The 12,668-nt window shown below is 51.4% G+C and overlaps 3 protein-coding genes across 6 annotated transcripts; all 3 read left to right on the forward strand.

Moving 5' to 3' along the window:
- Positions 1–1,107: 1,107 nt before the first annotated feature.
- AAFC00_003143 (uncharacterized protein) lies at positions 1,108–2,603 on the forward strand (the record flags this gene model as incomplete). The annotated part of the gene is made up of 3 exons (XM_069342574.1): positions 1,108–1,250; positions 1,314–1,753; positions 1,810–2,603. The coding sequence occupies 3 exons, from the start codon at positions 1,108–1,110 to the stop codon at positions 2,601–2,603; spliced, it is 1,377 nt and encodes a 458-aa protein (XP_069199078.1).
- Positions 2,604–7,348: 4,745 nt separating this feature from the next.
- AAFC00_003144 (uncharacterized protein) lies at positions 7,349–8,745 on the forward strand (the record flags this gene model as incomplete). Of its 3 annotated transcripts, XM_069342576.1 has the most annotated exons (7): positions 7,349–7,404; positions 7,531–7,648; positions 7,706–7,860; positions 7,916–7,972; positions 8,028–8,171; positions 8,230–8,658; positions 8,712–8,745. In XM_069342576.1, the coding sequence occupies 7 exons, from the start codon at positions 7,349–7,351 to the stop codon at positions 8,743–8,745; spliced, it is 993 nt and encodes a 330-aa protein (XP_069199079.1). The 3 variants fall into 3 exon arrangements, with proteins under 3 accessions (XP_069199079.1, XP_069199080.1, XP_069199081.1); XM_069348067.1 differs by having other exon boundaries at positions 7,349–7,648; XM_069342575.1 differs by lacking the exon at positions 7,349–7,404 and having other exon boundaries at positions 7,565–7,648.
- An 835-nt stretch (positions 8,746–9,580) lies between these two features.
- AAFC00_003145 (uncharacterized protein) lies at positions 9,581–12,553 on the forward strand (the record flags this gene model as incomplete). 2 transcript variants are annotated; one of them, XM_069342578.1, is made up of 1 exon in its annotated part: positions 9,581–12,553. In XM_069342578.1, one exon carries the CDS (start codon positions 9,581–9,583, stop codon positions 12,551–12,553), a length of 2,973 nt encoding a protein of 990 aa, XP_069199082.1. The 2 variants fall into 2 exon arrangements, with proteins under 2 accessions (XP_069199082.1, XP_069199083.1); XM_069342577.1 differs by having other exon boundaries at positions 9,977–12,553.
- Between the last annotated feature and the right edge of the window lie 115 nt (positions 12,554–12,668).

The raw sequence follows: 12,668 nt of genomic DNA on the forward strand, positions 1-12,668 counted from the left end.
GTCGAATACGAGCGGTAGTCAGGATAAAACGGGGGACGAACGTGAATCACGGTACTGTCCCACTTGCGCTTACCCTGCCTTGTCCGGTTGTCTAATCTACTGTATGTGGATCGTATGTCGTATATGTACTGGTACGAAAGAAGATTGAGAGAACAGAAGAGAGAGAAGGGAGTGATGCAGAGCAAGGTATCACTCTCTCGGTCTCTGCTTCGACCCCTCGCTTCCAGCTGGTTGGGTCACTGGACTGGAGGGGGCCCATGGTATCGGGTCTTTGAGAACTGATATCTACAGTAATAATAGGTCTGCCTGCCTGCCTGCCTGCCTGTCTGTCTGCCTTGCCTCAGAGAGGTTCTTATGGGAGGCCACAGTGGCAGGCAAGCAGGTACCTACCTTAGCCTCACACATACATCTGCGACTGTATGTAGGTCATGAGCACGTTTTCAAGAGTGTGGACAAGCTTGCTTGCTTTGCTTGCTGACTACCCTGTCTCGCCTGTAGTAGTCGTACATGAAGCGTGCATCAATCAGGGGCCTTTTCTCTCTTTCTCGCTAATTCCTCCCTGCCCCAGCCAGCTACTGTCCTCCGCACTTACTGCAACGCTGCACGCTGGCTCTGGCTCTTTCACTTTCCCCGAGGTCCAAAAAGGTCTTCCCCACACAAATGTCTGGTCCCCCCATTATAATCATCATCATCATCATCATCATCATCGTAATCACTTTTCTATCATGTGTCTTCTTTCCGCACCCGAGTCAGCTGCGCGGAGTTATGGCGCGCCTGACACCCGGCATAAGCACCAAAAGACGTGCCTCGGCTTTCCCCAACTTTGCTCTCCACCTCTTGTCTAATGAGAGCTTTGTTTCTGATGATTCTATATACCAAGGCTATTACCTTTGACACTTTGTTGCCGACAACGGTCGCCCGGGACTCGTTGCATGTGATTAGGACTTGAGGTTATACTTTTTGGGAAATCTACTTTGCGTTCTTGTGTTCACTTTCCTGTCTGACCTCGTGACCTCGTCTCTTTTTCTTTAGGACTCATTTCCACTTTGTAGTAGACTTCTTCTGCTTTTGGGGGTGCCTTGAACCTGGCTTGTATAGAAACATAAGATGGCGACTTTTGTCAGGAACCTAAGACCGCTGGCTTGCAGGAGCTCTGCTGTTGCCGCTGCTGCTTCTTCTTCTTCTTCTTCTTCTTCTTCTCCACAAGTTACGCGATCTATTCTGCGTGTGTTGCCAGCAATCCGACAAAGGTTCGTGCCATTACTATGTATATACAACGAAAACAAAAACTGACGGTATGGGACGCAACACAGCACAAGACCGCTCTCGTCATCTCAGTCGCGCAGACAGACCACCACGGGCGAACCCTACGATCCCACAGATGTCATACCGACTCCGATAACCCACTTCTCCGAGACGGAAACCCTCATGGCCGAGCAAGTGTCGCGATTCGCCCAAGATGTCATCCTCCCTAAAGTGCGAGACATGGACGAGAAGGAAATGATGGACCCTAGCATCGTCGAGCAATGCTTCGAGCAAGGCCTTATGGGCATCGAAGTCCCCGAGGAGTACGGCGGTGCCGGCATGAACTTCACTGCTGCCATTGTCGCCATTGAGGAACTGGCTCGCGTGGACCCTAGTGTCAGTGTCATGGTCGATGTGCACAATACTCTTGTCAACACGACTGTTCTAAAGTATGGTACTGCTGAGAGTCAGAGGAAGTGGCTGCCTAAGCTGGCTACCAACACCGTCGGTACGTTCAAGATCTCCTTTCTGCTGTCATCAAACCTGTTGTTCTAATGTCGATAGGATCATTTTGTTTGTCCGAGCCTGTTTCCGGTTCAGATGCATTTGCTCTCAAGACCCGCGCCGAGAAGACCGCAGACGGCTACCGAATCAACGGAAGCAAGATGTGGATCACCAACTCCCTCGAGGCTGGCTTCTTCATCGTCTTTGCCAACCTCGACCCTTCAAAGGGCTACAAGGGCATCTCCGCCTTCATCGTAGACAAAGACACCAAAGGCTTCTCCATCTCGAAGAAAGAAAAAAAGCTCGGCATCAAGGCCTCGTCGACCTGCGTCGTCAACTTCGACGACGTCGACATCCCCAAGGGAAACCTACTGGGCGAAGAAGGCCAAGGCTACAAATACGCCATCGGCATCCTCAACGAAGGCCGTATCGGAATCGCCGCGCAAATGACCGGCCTCGCGCTCGGCGCCTGGGCGAACGCCGCCTCATACGTGTGGAACGACCGCAAGCAATTCGGCCAGCTCGTCGGTGAGTTCCAGGGCATGCAGCACCAGCTGGCGCAAGCATACACGGAGATCTGCGCCGCTCGCGCCCTCGTGTACAACGCGGCGCGCAAGAAGGAAGCAGGCGAGGACTTCGTCAAGGACGCCGCCATGGCCAAGCTGTTCTCCAGCCAGGTCGCCGGCAGGGTGTCTGGACAGGCGATTGAATGGATGGGCGGCATGGGCTTTGTCAGAGAAGGGCTTGCGGAGAAGTACTGGCGCGACAGCAAGATCGGAGCCATCTACGAGGGAACCAGTAATATCCAGTTGCAGACTATTGCTCGTCTGTTGCAGAAGGAGTACACGCATTAGATGGAGCGAGTGTGGAACGAATTCGTACCAATGAGCCTTTTCTTCTCCCACCCATGCTTCCATGCCAATTTCACACCTGAACCTCCATGGCCTTTCCTCTTCTATCTCCCCGTCTGTGATACACGGCATGTACTTCCTTCGCCCTTGACCACCTGCCGTACTTACTATGTCTACCCCTGTCTCAGCCCAGTCTGGAAAGAGTAAGTGAATACCGTCTGATACAGTATAGAAGAGGAATAAGATTGCAGGTCAATAGTGGAACAGAGCAGAGCAGAGCCAGGGCCGAGCAAAGCTGTATCATCAAGGTACACTAAGGTAAATATACTGTACTGTTGTTTTAGTCAAAATCAAGCTTTTCGTATCTGTAGTGTGGATCGTTTGGTGGGGGGGGGGGCGTGATGCTTATGTTCGTATCTATCTGTATAGATTTGGATGTGGAAGTGATAGTGGAAGTGGGTTTAAGTGGTGAATTCCTGTGGGTGTGGGTTTAGGTGGTGAATGCTTGTGGATGATGATAATACAGTAAGGGTAAGGTAGGTAGGTATGTTGTATATAGGACTGCTGAACCAAGTGTCCAGCGGCTCTTGATAAAAGCCGCCCAGGGCTGTCTACCTTGCTGCAAGTACGACATAATCAGCAGGCAAATGCCACATTCGCGCCGTGGCGTCGATGCTTGTGACAGTGTACCATAGGGCTCATCCTGCCGCGGTTGAAGTTGTTGAATTGTCTGTTTTTGTCGCGGTGGACAATGTTCTATAGTTTCCGAATCAAGAAGCATTCAGTGCATGGGCAGGATTTAGCATATTTGACGTTTCTGCCTTGCGGCGCTGCCTTGTTAGTACAGCACCAGAGGTTCGGGCCAACAGACTACTTGTACTGTACTGTCTTTTGCTCGTCGAGTCGGTTGTTCGAGATCATACTACTACGACTTACACTGCATCTTTCCTAATCCTACCCTCACTTGCTTCTACACGTCTACTTGGCATTCACGACAAGCCGAGGTCTGTTGTCTAGCATGTCCGCGATCTTGCGGCGATAGTCACAGACCCCCTAGCTGCGTATTTGGGGGAGATCAATCATCTAATCGATGCAGCACAGTATTAGTGACTCTGCAGCCGCCTGCTGCTGCTGCTGCTGCTGCACGGTGCCTTTGGCTCGCGACATGAACGACTGGGTAGGCACGTTTTCGACCTCAGCCCCGTCAACCACTAAAGCACATCCTGAGCCCCAAGAACAAATCTGGCAGCTGCACGTCCGGGGGTCCCATCTCGTCTGCCTGTCTCTCCATCTGTCTTGATTGGTGGTTTCGATGTTCTGTAATGCGGATCCTCGCACAGTAAGGACTTTCCCCGCATCTGAGAGAAACAGGGCAGCAGACCGATCGGGAAATTTATGATCAATCACATTTTTTTTTTCCTGTTCTTCTTCTATCACTCTGGCTTCCAACTATTGTCGTCGATGGGAGGGTATTTCCGCGCTTGCGATCTGTGTCTCTCGAACGGCAGAGCAGTCTAAGTCGTGCCACGTAACGATGACTTTACGGCCTTCTGTCCGTTCAGCACTAAGCAGTTATGGGGTATCTTTATGCGATTTCCCATTTGCACGTCGATTCCGGGCAAGTAGTGACAACATTGCGATGAGCAAGAGACCAGAAGAAAACGAGGATCGTCTACCCTGCCTTATCATCCGTTTTTGTCATGGGGAATAGTGCATTATGCAGCCCCACACGCGCAGTGTACTTGTACTATGATAAAAAGAGATCAATAGCAGAGGCACTCTAACTGCCTTTTCTTGCTATAGTAGTGAAGCACGAGACAACCGTTGGAAAACCGGAACCCAGCCCTGATCAAAGCGAACAGCTTATCTTGAAACGCATGCGCTTTTGGGTCTTATGTTTCTTTGTTTTTGCTTCTTCGCTTGTCGTGTGCAGCATATCCAGATATCTGGTTGCCAGTCTTTGCAGATACCAGTAGTGGACTCATGCATTAGAGCGTTTCTTCATAGCCTGCAGGAGTTGATCCGGGTCGGTCGCCACGTGCAAGGGCAGTTGTTCGCCTGCATCGTGCCGGGGCGTCGTGGTGGTGGTTGGATGATTGACCCTTTCATCATCCAGGGAGTCTTTCGAAAGAGTAACTTATAGCGAACGAGTGATGATCCAGAGACAATAATTATCGATGCGGCAAGACAGAACGGTACATCGACCGTACATCTCTTGCGTCTTGTATGAGTATGAGGTACAGTAGTCATGTTCAATGATAATGATGCGTTATCCATGATTACCTTGTTCCGATCGGCGTCACTATATTAGTTTTAGGCTATTTCTTTATGCCCGTTGCACCAGATCAAAAAGTAGTTTGTACAGCCTAACTGTGCAGCTTCTCCATCCTCCAACGAGGGCTCGCGTAAGCGAAGTACCGCTGTACCACGGCTTCGAGACTTTGGAATCTGGTTGCTCACCGCCAGCGACGGCATGCGTTGCGCGCCCACATCAAGCCACTGCCATGGGACCGGATCACCAGGCGGTTGGAGCTGACTGTATGTACTGTATGTACTAGTTATAGGTTCTAGATGCTCAATATTCTATGTCAAGATTCACTTTTTTACGGCTTCATAGCTTTCCCATGGAGTAAGTGGCTTATATGCAAAGCAAAGACGCATGGACTTCCAAGAGACACGGAAAAACTCATGTCATGTCTAATTCTTGTCGTCGGTCGTCTATGTTTTTTTTTGCTTGCTTGTGCGCTTTTAAGGTTCGCACGGTTTTCTGTGGCCCATTTCCGCAGGTGCTATAGCACATACAGCACATGTTGGCGAACAGTCTTTCCCCATAGCAGAAAAAGGTGAGCTAGAATACACCATGCATGATTGGGACTCACGCTAGAGGCCCGCAGCCCGCGTGGCCGCCGCCGCAGAAAGCTCGGAAAAGGAAATGTCTCCAGATGACCCTCGGCATTGGCAAAGGGAACCACTCCTCAGAGAGCGCTACGGAGACGAACCGGTGGATGGGTGACCACTGGGTCCTGGGATGGTACTGTCACTTGTACGGTACTGACTTTGTAGCCGTTTCTGTTGCTATAATTTACGATTATCGTGCGGGACCGTCCCCGTGTACGGTCACCCAAGTTACCTGCCCGACTCTCACCGCATGTCTGACCATGAATCATCTCGCTCTCGTCGATCAAAGTGGAGGCAAGGTGAACAGTAGTCTCGTCATTTCCATAGTGTGATTCCAAGTTAGGAGAAAGGGCTGGCAGGCAGCTGGGTCTCTTCCGTTATGTACTACACTTCGGGCTATGCAAAATTTACCCTGGACTATGGCGCGGATCCTTAGTCGAAACCAACAGATAGTCCGCTAAACACTCGATTCGACCCTAACGCGGTGGAACAACACAACCCCCCTCCCAGGGCACTGCACCTGCGGACCACTGCAGGGTGCTGATGAGACACATGCGCCTACGCGTGAAAGATTCCGAATCGGAAGCTCGGAGATCACTTCATATCGTCGCAAGAGACGAGTTAGGGGTCCGCTGACGCTATCCCATGCGGTGGAATTATTCGAGGCCGAGCTGTATTCGAAAGATGGGAGCGAGGGGAAAAAGCCAGTCGCGACGGATGCATTCCCTATATCTCCTATCTTCCGAGTGAGACCCAGGCGCGCCTCACTCCGAGCCCAGGCGATTGGAAAGCCCGATTATTGCATTGCCGATACTCTGGAACTGCGGTACAAGTTTTCACGTCAACGAGAGCATCCTGCTTTCGGAGATTGTCCCATTGGAAATCGAGAGCCGGCCGTGTCTGTGTGTGTGTGTGTGTGTGTGCGAGTACGTGTGTGCAGCCTGGTGTTCGCGCGTCACACAAGGGTGCTACAAGCTGACTGAGCTGGGACAAGCAACACCATGCACGGCTGACATTGGTTAGAGTAGCATTGCCTGGTCGGCCCTCTCTCTCGTGTGGAAATTGATGGGGAGATAATGGGAAAAACACTGATACAGGGACAGTACAGGCATAGAAAAATGTGGACCAAAATGTCATCACTACGCCTAGGTGCTTCTTGACACGAACATCATTCGTTTTTAGATTCGAAGAGGACGGGATTCAATGCATTATACCGACAGAATGGAACCCGATGCCCGTAGCTCAAGTGCATGGTGGGTCATCTGCAAGCCAAGCCGGGCTGCCATGGCGTCGACACCAAGCACGACTTGAAACTCTGTTTACGTTTTGCTGTTTCCTGTGGGGTGGGATCGTGCCGTTGTCAAGGATTCGCCGTCCGGAGCATCTCGCCAAACAAGATGTTAACCAGCATGTTGTGTGAAGATTCGGCTAATGTACATAAGATGGACAAGCGAGTCCGCCGCTGGGACTGCTGCTGCTGCTACCAGCACTGCTCAAAAAAGTCACAACCTAGTCTGTATACCTCCTGTGTGTGTTTGCGCCTCTTGTATTATTGCTGTCGGATCCATGGTTTACCCATCTGCGCGTCTGCACAGATACACTATGTTCCTTGAAGAAACATTAGCCCGGGAGCCTGTCTGAGTCTTGTGCAGCTAACCGTCCCGCTAACCAGACCCTTGGGTCGCCTGGTTGATTGCTTGCGTTTAAAGCCCCACGGCGCCGCCTGACATTGCTGCTCTAACATCACATAAGGGCTGCTCGAATCTGTGTGTCCTTTCCACTGCAACTCCGTCCTATCCCACTTAGGCTTCCCGCATTGCACGGGAATCATGTACCGTTGATATATGATAATGTCTAAAATCGCGGTCGCATCTTTGGTCACTCCTTCTACTCCTTCGTCTTCACTGTGCGTAAAACCAACCTTCCGCAGCAAGTCTGACATCTTTCTTCGCAAACGTGAATATCGAGAAGAGAGACGACCTGCTGTAGAAAACATGTCTGTCGCCACAAGTCACCTGACGCATCTCAATAGATCGCTATCCCTAAAAACGCCTGCACAAGAGCCAATGGCTCAGAGCGAATGGTTCGAGGAAAATGGTCGGTTGTATCATAATTGGCAGAAGGGTCTCTATATGTACCCGCTAGACGAGGTAAGGTGCTCGAGCGGGAAAGATTGGCGAGCGATGCAATGCTGACAGTGGAAATAGCAAGAACAAGAACGAATGGACATTTACCATAATCTCTTATACCGGATAGCTGGCCTACCATTACATTCGCCTAGACTGACCCCCGCTATACCCAACAAGCCTAGAATCATGGACGTTGGTTGTGGCACAGGCCATTGGGCTGTGTCTATAGCAGAGTACGACTTCAATGCTTATGTGTGCTAGTCGCTGTACTGACGAGTTGCCTATTAGCGACTACCCTCAAGCAGAGGTTTTGGGATTGGATCTGGCGAACATCCAACCCGCACAGTGAGTGTTTAGCGCTCACAACGCTCACAAAGTCCATTATGCTAAGCTCCAATAGAATACCAGCAAATGTACAGTTTCAAATCCCCACAAACATCGAGGGCCATTGGACATTTGGGCAAGACTCATGGGATCTCATTCACATGTCTGCATTACTCGGAAGCGTTTCAAGTTGGCGCAACATGTACGCCAAGGTGTTTTCGTACGCAAAGACTTAGCTCGGCATATTGCGTCTCTGGTCATCAGCTAACCCCAACAAGGCATCTCCGACCTGGTTATGGTTACATCCAACACATCGAGATTGACTATCGACCGCGGTGTGACGACGGAACGATGAGTGCAGACGGGTGGCTTAGCCGTTGGTACAACTATCTCAGCCAAGCATCCCAGCAAGCGAACAAGCCCATTGCATACCGAGAGAACACACGGGAATTGCTCCTACAGGCCGGGTTCGTTGACATTGCAGAGCGCGTGATACAAGCGCCGCTGTGTTCCTGGAACGACGATCCGATGCACTTCAACATTGCCAACTATCACCAAGTCTGTCTGGACTCCTGCTTCGGGCTAGAAGCGCTCAGTCTGGCATTGTTTTCGAGGCTCTGGCAGTGGGACATGGAATCGATAAAGGGTCTCATGGAAGCAGCACGCACGGAGATCCGCACCAAAGCGATACACGAGTACAACAACATGTAAGTATGCACAGAGCTCTGGAGCATCGCGGGCCGAGCTGACATGCCAAAAGACACGTCTGGACCGCCAGAAGACCAGCATACTGAAAGAGGAGAACCCGGCATTGATGGAGCTCTGGGCCCGTCAACGATTGGATTTCCTTGATATTTCAGATACCAGACCTATCATGACCCTCGGAGACTCGCATTGGACTTATCTCTGCTAGACGTCCGGAGCCAGGCTAGCCCTTAGCTTGTCCCACCCCATGGGGGCTGGAAGTCGAGTAGAACAGGACACAGTTCGTGGCCTGATGACACCGGAAGGAGCATGCATACCGCGGATCGCTGGGGTCCGGCGAAGCGGGCGACGGAGGCTGCCCTCTGGATTTAGCATGGCGTTGTTTGCTTCTTTGACGGGAACACGAAGGACATATATTATATCATGATGACGGAGTTTTTGCTTTTGAGCTCGCCCTAGCCGACGTCTGCGCCCGACCTGATGCCTGGAGAACCACTAGACACTGAGGTTGTAACAGGGTGATGAGAGGGGCGGAGGTGGGAAATACGAGGGAGAACGTCGCATGCGCGAACAGAGCGGAGGATTGCATTCGGGAGTCGGATATCTCATGATCTCAGAAGGAGATGATTCGGACACACGAAAAGACACTGGTCTGTAGGGCCAATACGACGATATGCAGAAGAATCGTTCAACATTGATGCATTCAGGTTGGTGATTTGAATTTAGAATAGTCCAAATAGGCAGCTCCAATTTCACGTCGAGACGTGCAAGCTTCGCGCTTCCCCGACGCGTCTTCGGCGTGTCACCCTCTAATGTGCATTTGTGGATTTCAGGCATCTTTCGCCTCCCGCATGAATTCACGTACCATTACTGAAGAGTCTTGCCAAATACGCCGGTGTACTTCAAGACATAAAGCTGGATTAGATGTTTAAGCCATTTAAGGTGCCCACTGTGACCAGACGTCCCGAAACAGTCGAACGCAGACCCTCACAAGCACAACCCACTGAGCCTCCTCCCAAGAGGAGGAAGACAGCGAAAGAGAATGACGACGATCCAGCGCACTCCTCGCAGCACGAGTCACAGATATCCATCCCATCGGCGAGACCTCTGAGACGGCCTCTTGCCACTGTCAGCCCTTCGTCTGTTCTGGCAGTTCCAGACTCACCACCGCCATCCACCGACTCGACCACCAATGTGACTCGACGATATACTGCTCTATGGCGTAAGAAAACCAACAAAAAGCACAAGAATTGGGATGGCGATGGATTCGTTGTCGTGTCTGGAGGATACGCCATACTTCAGGATGTGGGAGGGAGAGACATGGGCAGGACGGCGTCCACTGGCCCGCTCTTGCCAGGCTCTACTCTGAGTATAGGCGGCAAAGACGTCGAGATTGATTCTGTCGTGGCAAAAGAAGACGGCGAGACGAACACAGTCAAGCCCGTGTTTGTCAAGCCTTCGTATATCCCGCCTCGTCCAGTCCAGGCCACGACCATGTTTAAGAAGCCAATCGTGAAGCTGGAGAAGACTGATGTTGTAGTACCTCGAAACATACATGCTCGAGCTCAAGAGCTACCGAAAAGAACGAATACCGAGTTCCGGAACCCTTTGCTACAAAAGACGCAATTATCGCGAACAACTTCAGATGTGAGAGTTCCTGTCCCTCGGCACGATCCCGATGCGGAAGGTGCGCTGGTCATGAAGCGACCCTTGAATGCACCAAACGGAAAGCACATTGTCGATGTAGTCATAGACCCAGTAATCAACAAGCACTTGAGAGACCACCAAAAGTCTGGCGTGGCCTTTATGTACGAATGTGTCATGGGGCTGAGGGATTTCGAAGGTGAGGGGGCCATTCTAGCAGACGAGATGGGTCTCGGCAAGACATTGCAGACCATCGCTCTGATCTGGACTTTGCTGAAGCAGAACCCGATATATGAGGATGGTCCAGTGATAAAGAAGGCACTGATTGTCTGTCCGGCTACTTTGATCAATAATTGGCGCAAAGAGTTTCGCAAGTGGCTAGGAAATGAGAGGATAGGTGTCCTCGTCGCGGAGAATAACAAGACGAGGTTGACCGACTTCACCAAAGGCAAAAGCTACAGCGTCATGATCATTGGCTATGAGAAGCTGCGAAACGTGCAGGCTGAACTTCAGAAAGGAGCGGGAATCGACATTGTCATTTGTGACGAAGGCCACCGGCTCAAGACTGCTCAGAACAAGTCTGCAATGGCGATCAAGTCTCTCAGCACAGAGAGAAGGATCATCTTGTCGGGCACGCCTATCCAAAATGATCTGAGCGAGTTCTACACCATGGTAGACTTCGTCAACCCAGGCTTACTGAACAAATACACCACTTTCAAAAGGGATTTTGAAACCCCAATTCTCAAAAGCAGACAGCCCGGTGCCTCTGCAAAAGACATAGAGAAAGGCCGCGATCGGAGTCAGGAGCTGGCATCTCTGACGGGCCAGTTCATCCTGCGTCGAACAGCTGACATCTTGGCCAAATATCTACCTCCAAAGACCGAGTTTGTCCTGTATTGTCGTCCGACGGAGGTACAGGTAGCATGCTACGAAGCCATCATTGGCACTGACATTTTTGACAATGCTTTGAGAAATAGCGATTCTTCATTCCAGCTCATCAATGTCTTCAAGAAGGTTTGCAATGGACCCAAATTACTGCTCAAGGAAACGAGTGAGGACAGACAAGGGCCGAACGCTACTCTTGTTGCTGCGATAACCCAACGCGTCCCTGTGAAACACCTCCGGTCTTCGTCAGGCAGCTCCAAGATGCATGTCTTGGACTCGTTGCTACATGTTCTGCGAACAACGACGGAAGAGAAAGTCGTAATTGTATCAAATTATACGGCAACTCTTGATGCCCTTACCAAGCTTCTGGTAGCCATGGATTATCCCTACTCGCGTCTGGATGGATCCACACCAGTCGCCCAGCGTCAAGATCTGGTCGACCGCTTCAACCGCTCACCGGCTGCAGCGAGCTTCGTCTTCTTGCTGTCAGCCAAAGCCGGCGGCGTGGGTATCAATCTGATCGGAGCCAGCAGACTCATCCTATACGACATTGACTGGAATCCAGCCGTCGATCTACAAGCCATGGCACGCATCCACCGCGACGGCCAAAAACGACCGTGCTATATCTATCGCTTCATCACCAAGGGCGCGCTAGAAGAGAAGATCTATCAGCGGCAGCTGAGCAAGCAGGATCTGTCTGACAACATAGTCGACAACAAGAACACGGCCAGCACATTCACGGCGCAAGAACTCCGTGACTTGTTCACGCTCGATCGACGTGTTGGCTGCCAGACACATGACTCTCTGGCCTGTCCATGTGGCGGCAAGAAGACCGACTCGCAGCAGTTGTCTGTGAACCCCTCTGCGGCTCCGTCTCCTCCCTCGCTGGATACCGACGCCGCCATAGAGGCTGACAACGATGACATCGTCGTCGATGAAAACAGCGATGACGTAGAGAGCCTGCCGGATCTGCCTGACCTTCCAACTTTCATGCGCTCGAGTCAAGTCGACATGATGGTGGAAGAAGTCAAGCGCGAGGAGAGACGCAGACTGGAGATCGCGAGGGTGGACGCCAAGACCAGGACCAAGGATAAAGACAACAAAGGAAGCGGTAAACTGCAAAGCCTGATGAGGTACGCCCATGTGGATTGTGTATTACTGCGAGCCAGCAGCGTGGGCCAAAGCGGTGGCGATGGCATGAAGATCAAGTCGATGGGGAGCCTGGAGGACGAGGAGGTAGATGACGAAGGCGGTGCCAGAGAGGAGGATTTTACTTTCGAGTCCGCCATTGAAGATCAGGCTCTCCGGACAGTAGTCGCCGAGGAGGGAAGTCGAGTCGACTTTATCTTTGCCAAAACGAGCTCATGAGAGAAGGAGGGAAAGCAAGACTGCCGAAAGGGGGTCGGGGCGTCTGACAAGAGAAACAGAAGACTGGACAGGACTTTCTCGTGTTTTAAATCGTATGGATTCTTTCTTCTTCCGT

This window comes from Neodothiora populina, assembly GCF_041146345.1.
Source record: "Neodothiora populina strain CPC 39397 chromosome Unknown canker_contig_15, whole genome shotgun sequence".
Taxonomy (NCBI): Eukaryota; Fungi; Ascomycota; class Dothideomycetes; order Dothideales; family Dothioraceae; genus Neodothiora; species Neodothiora populina.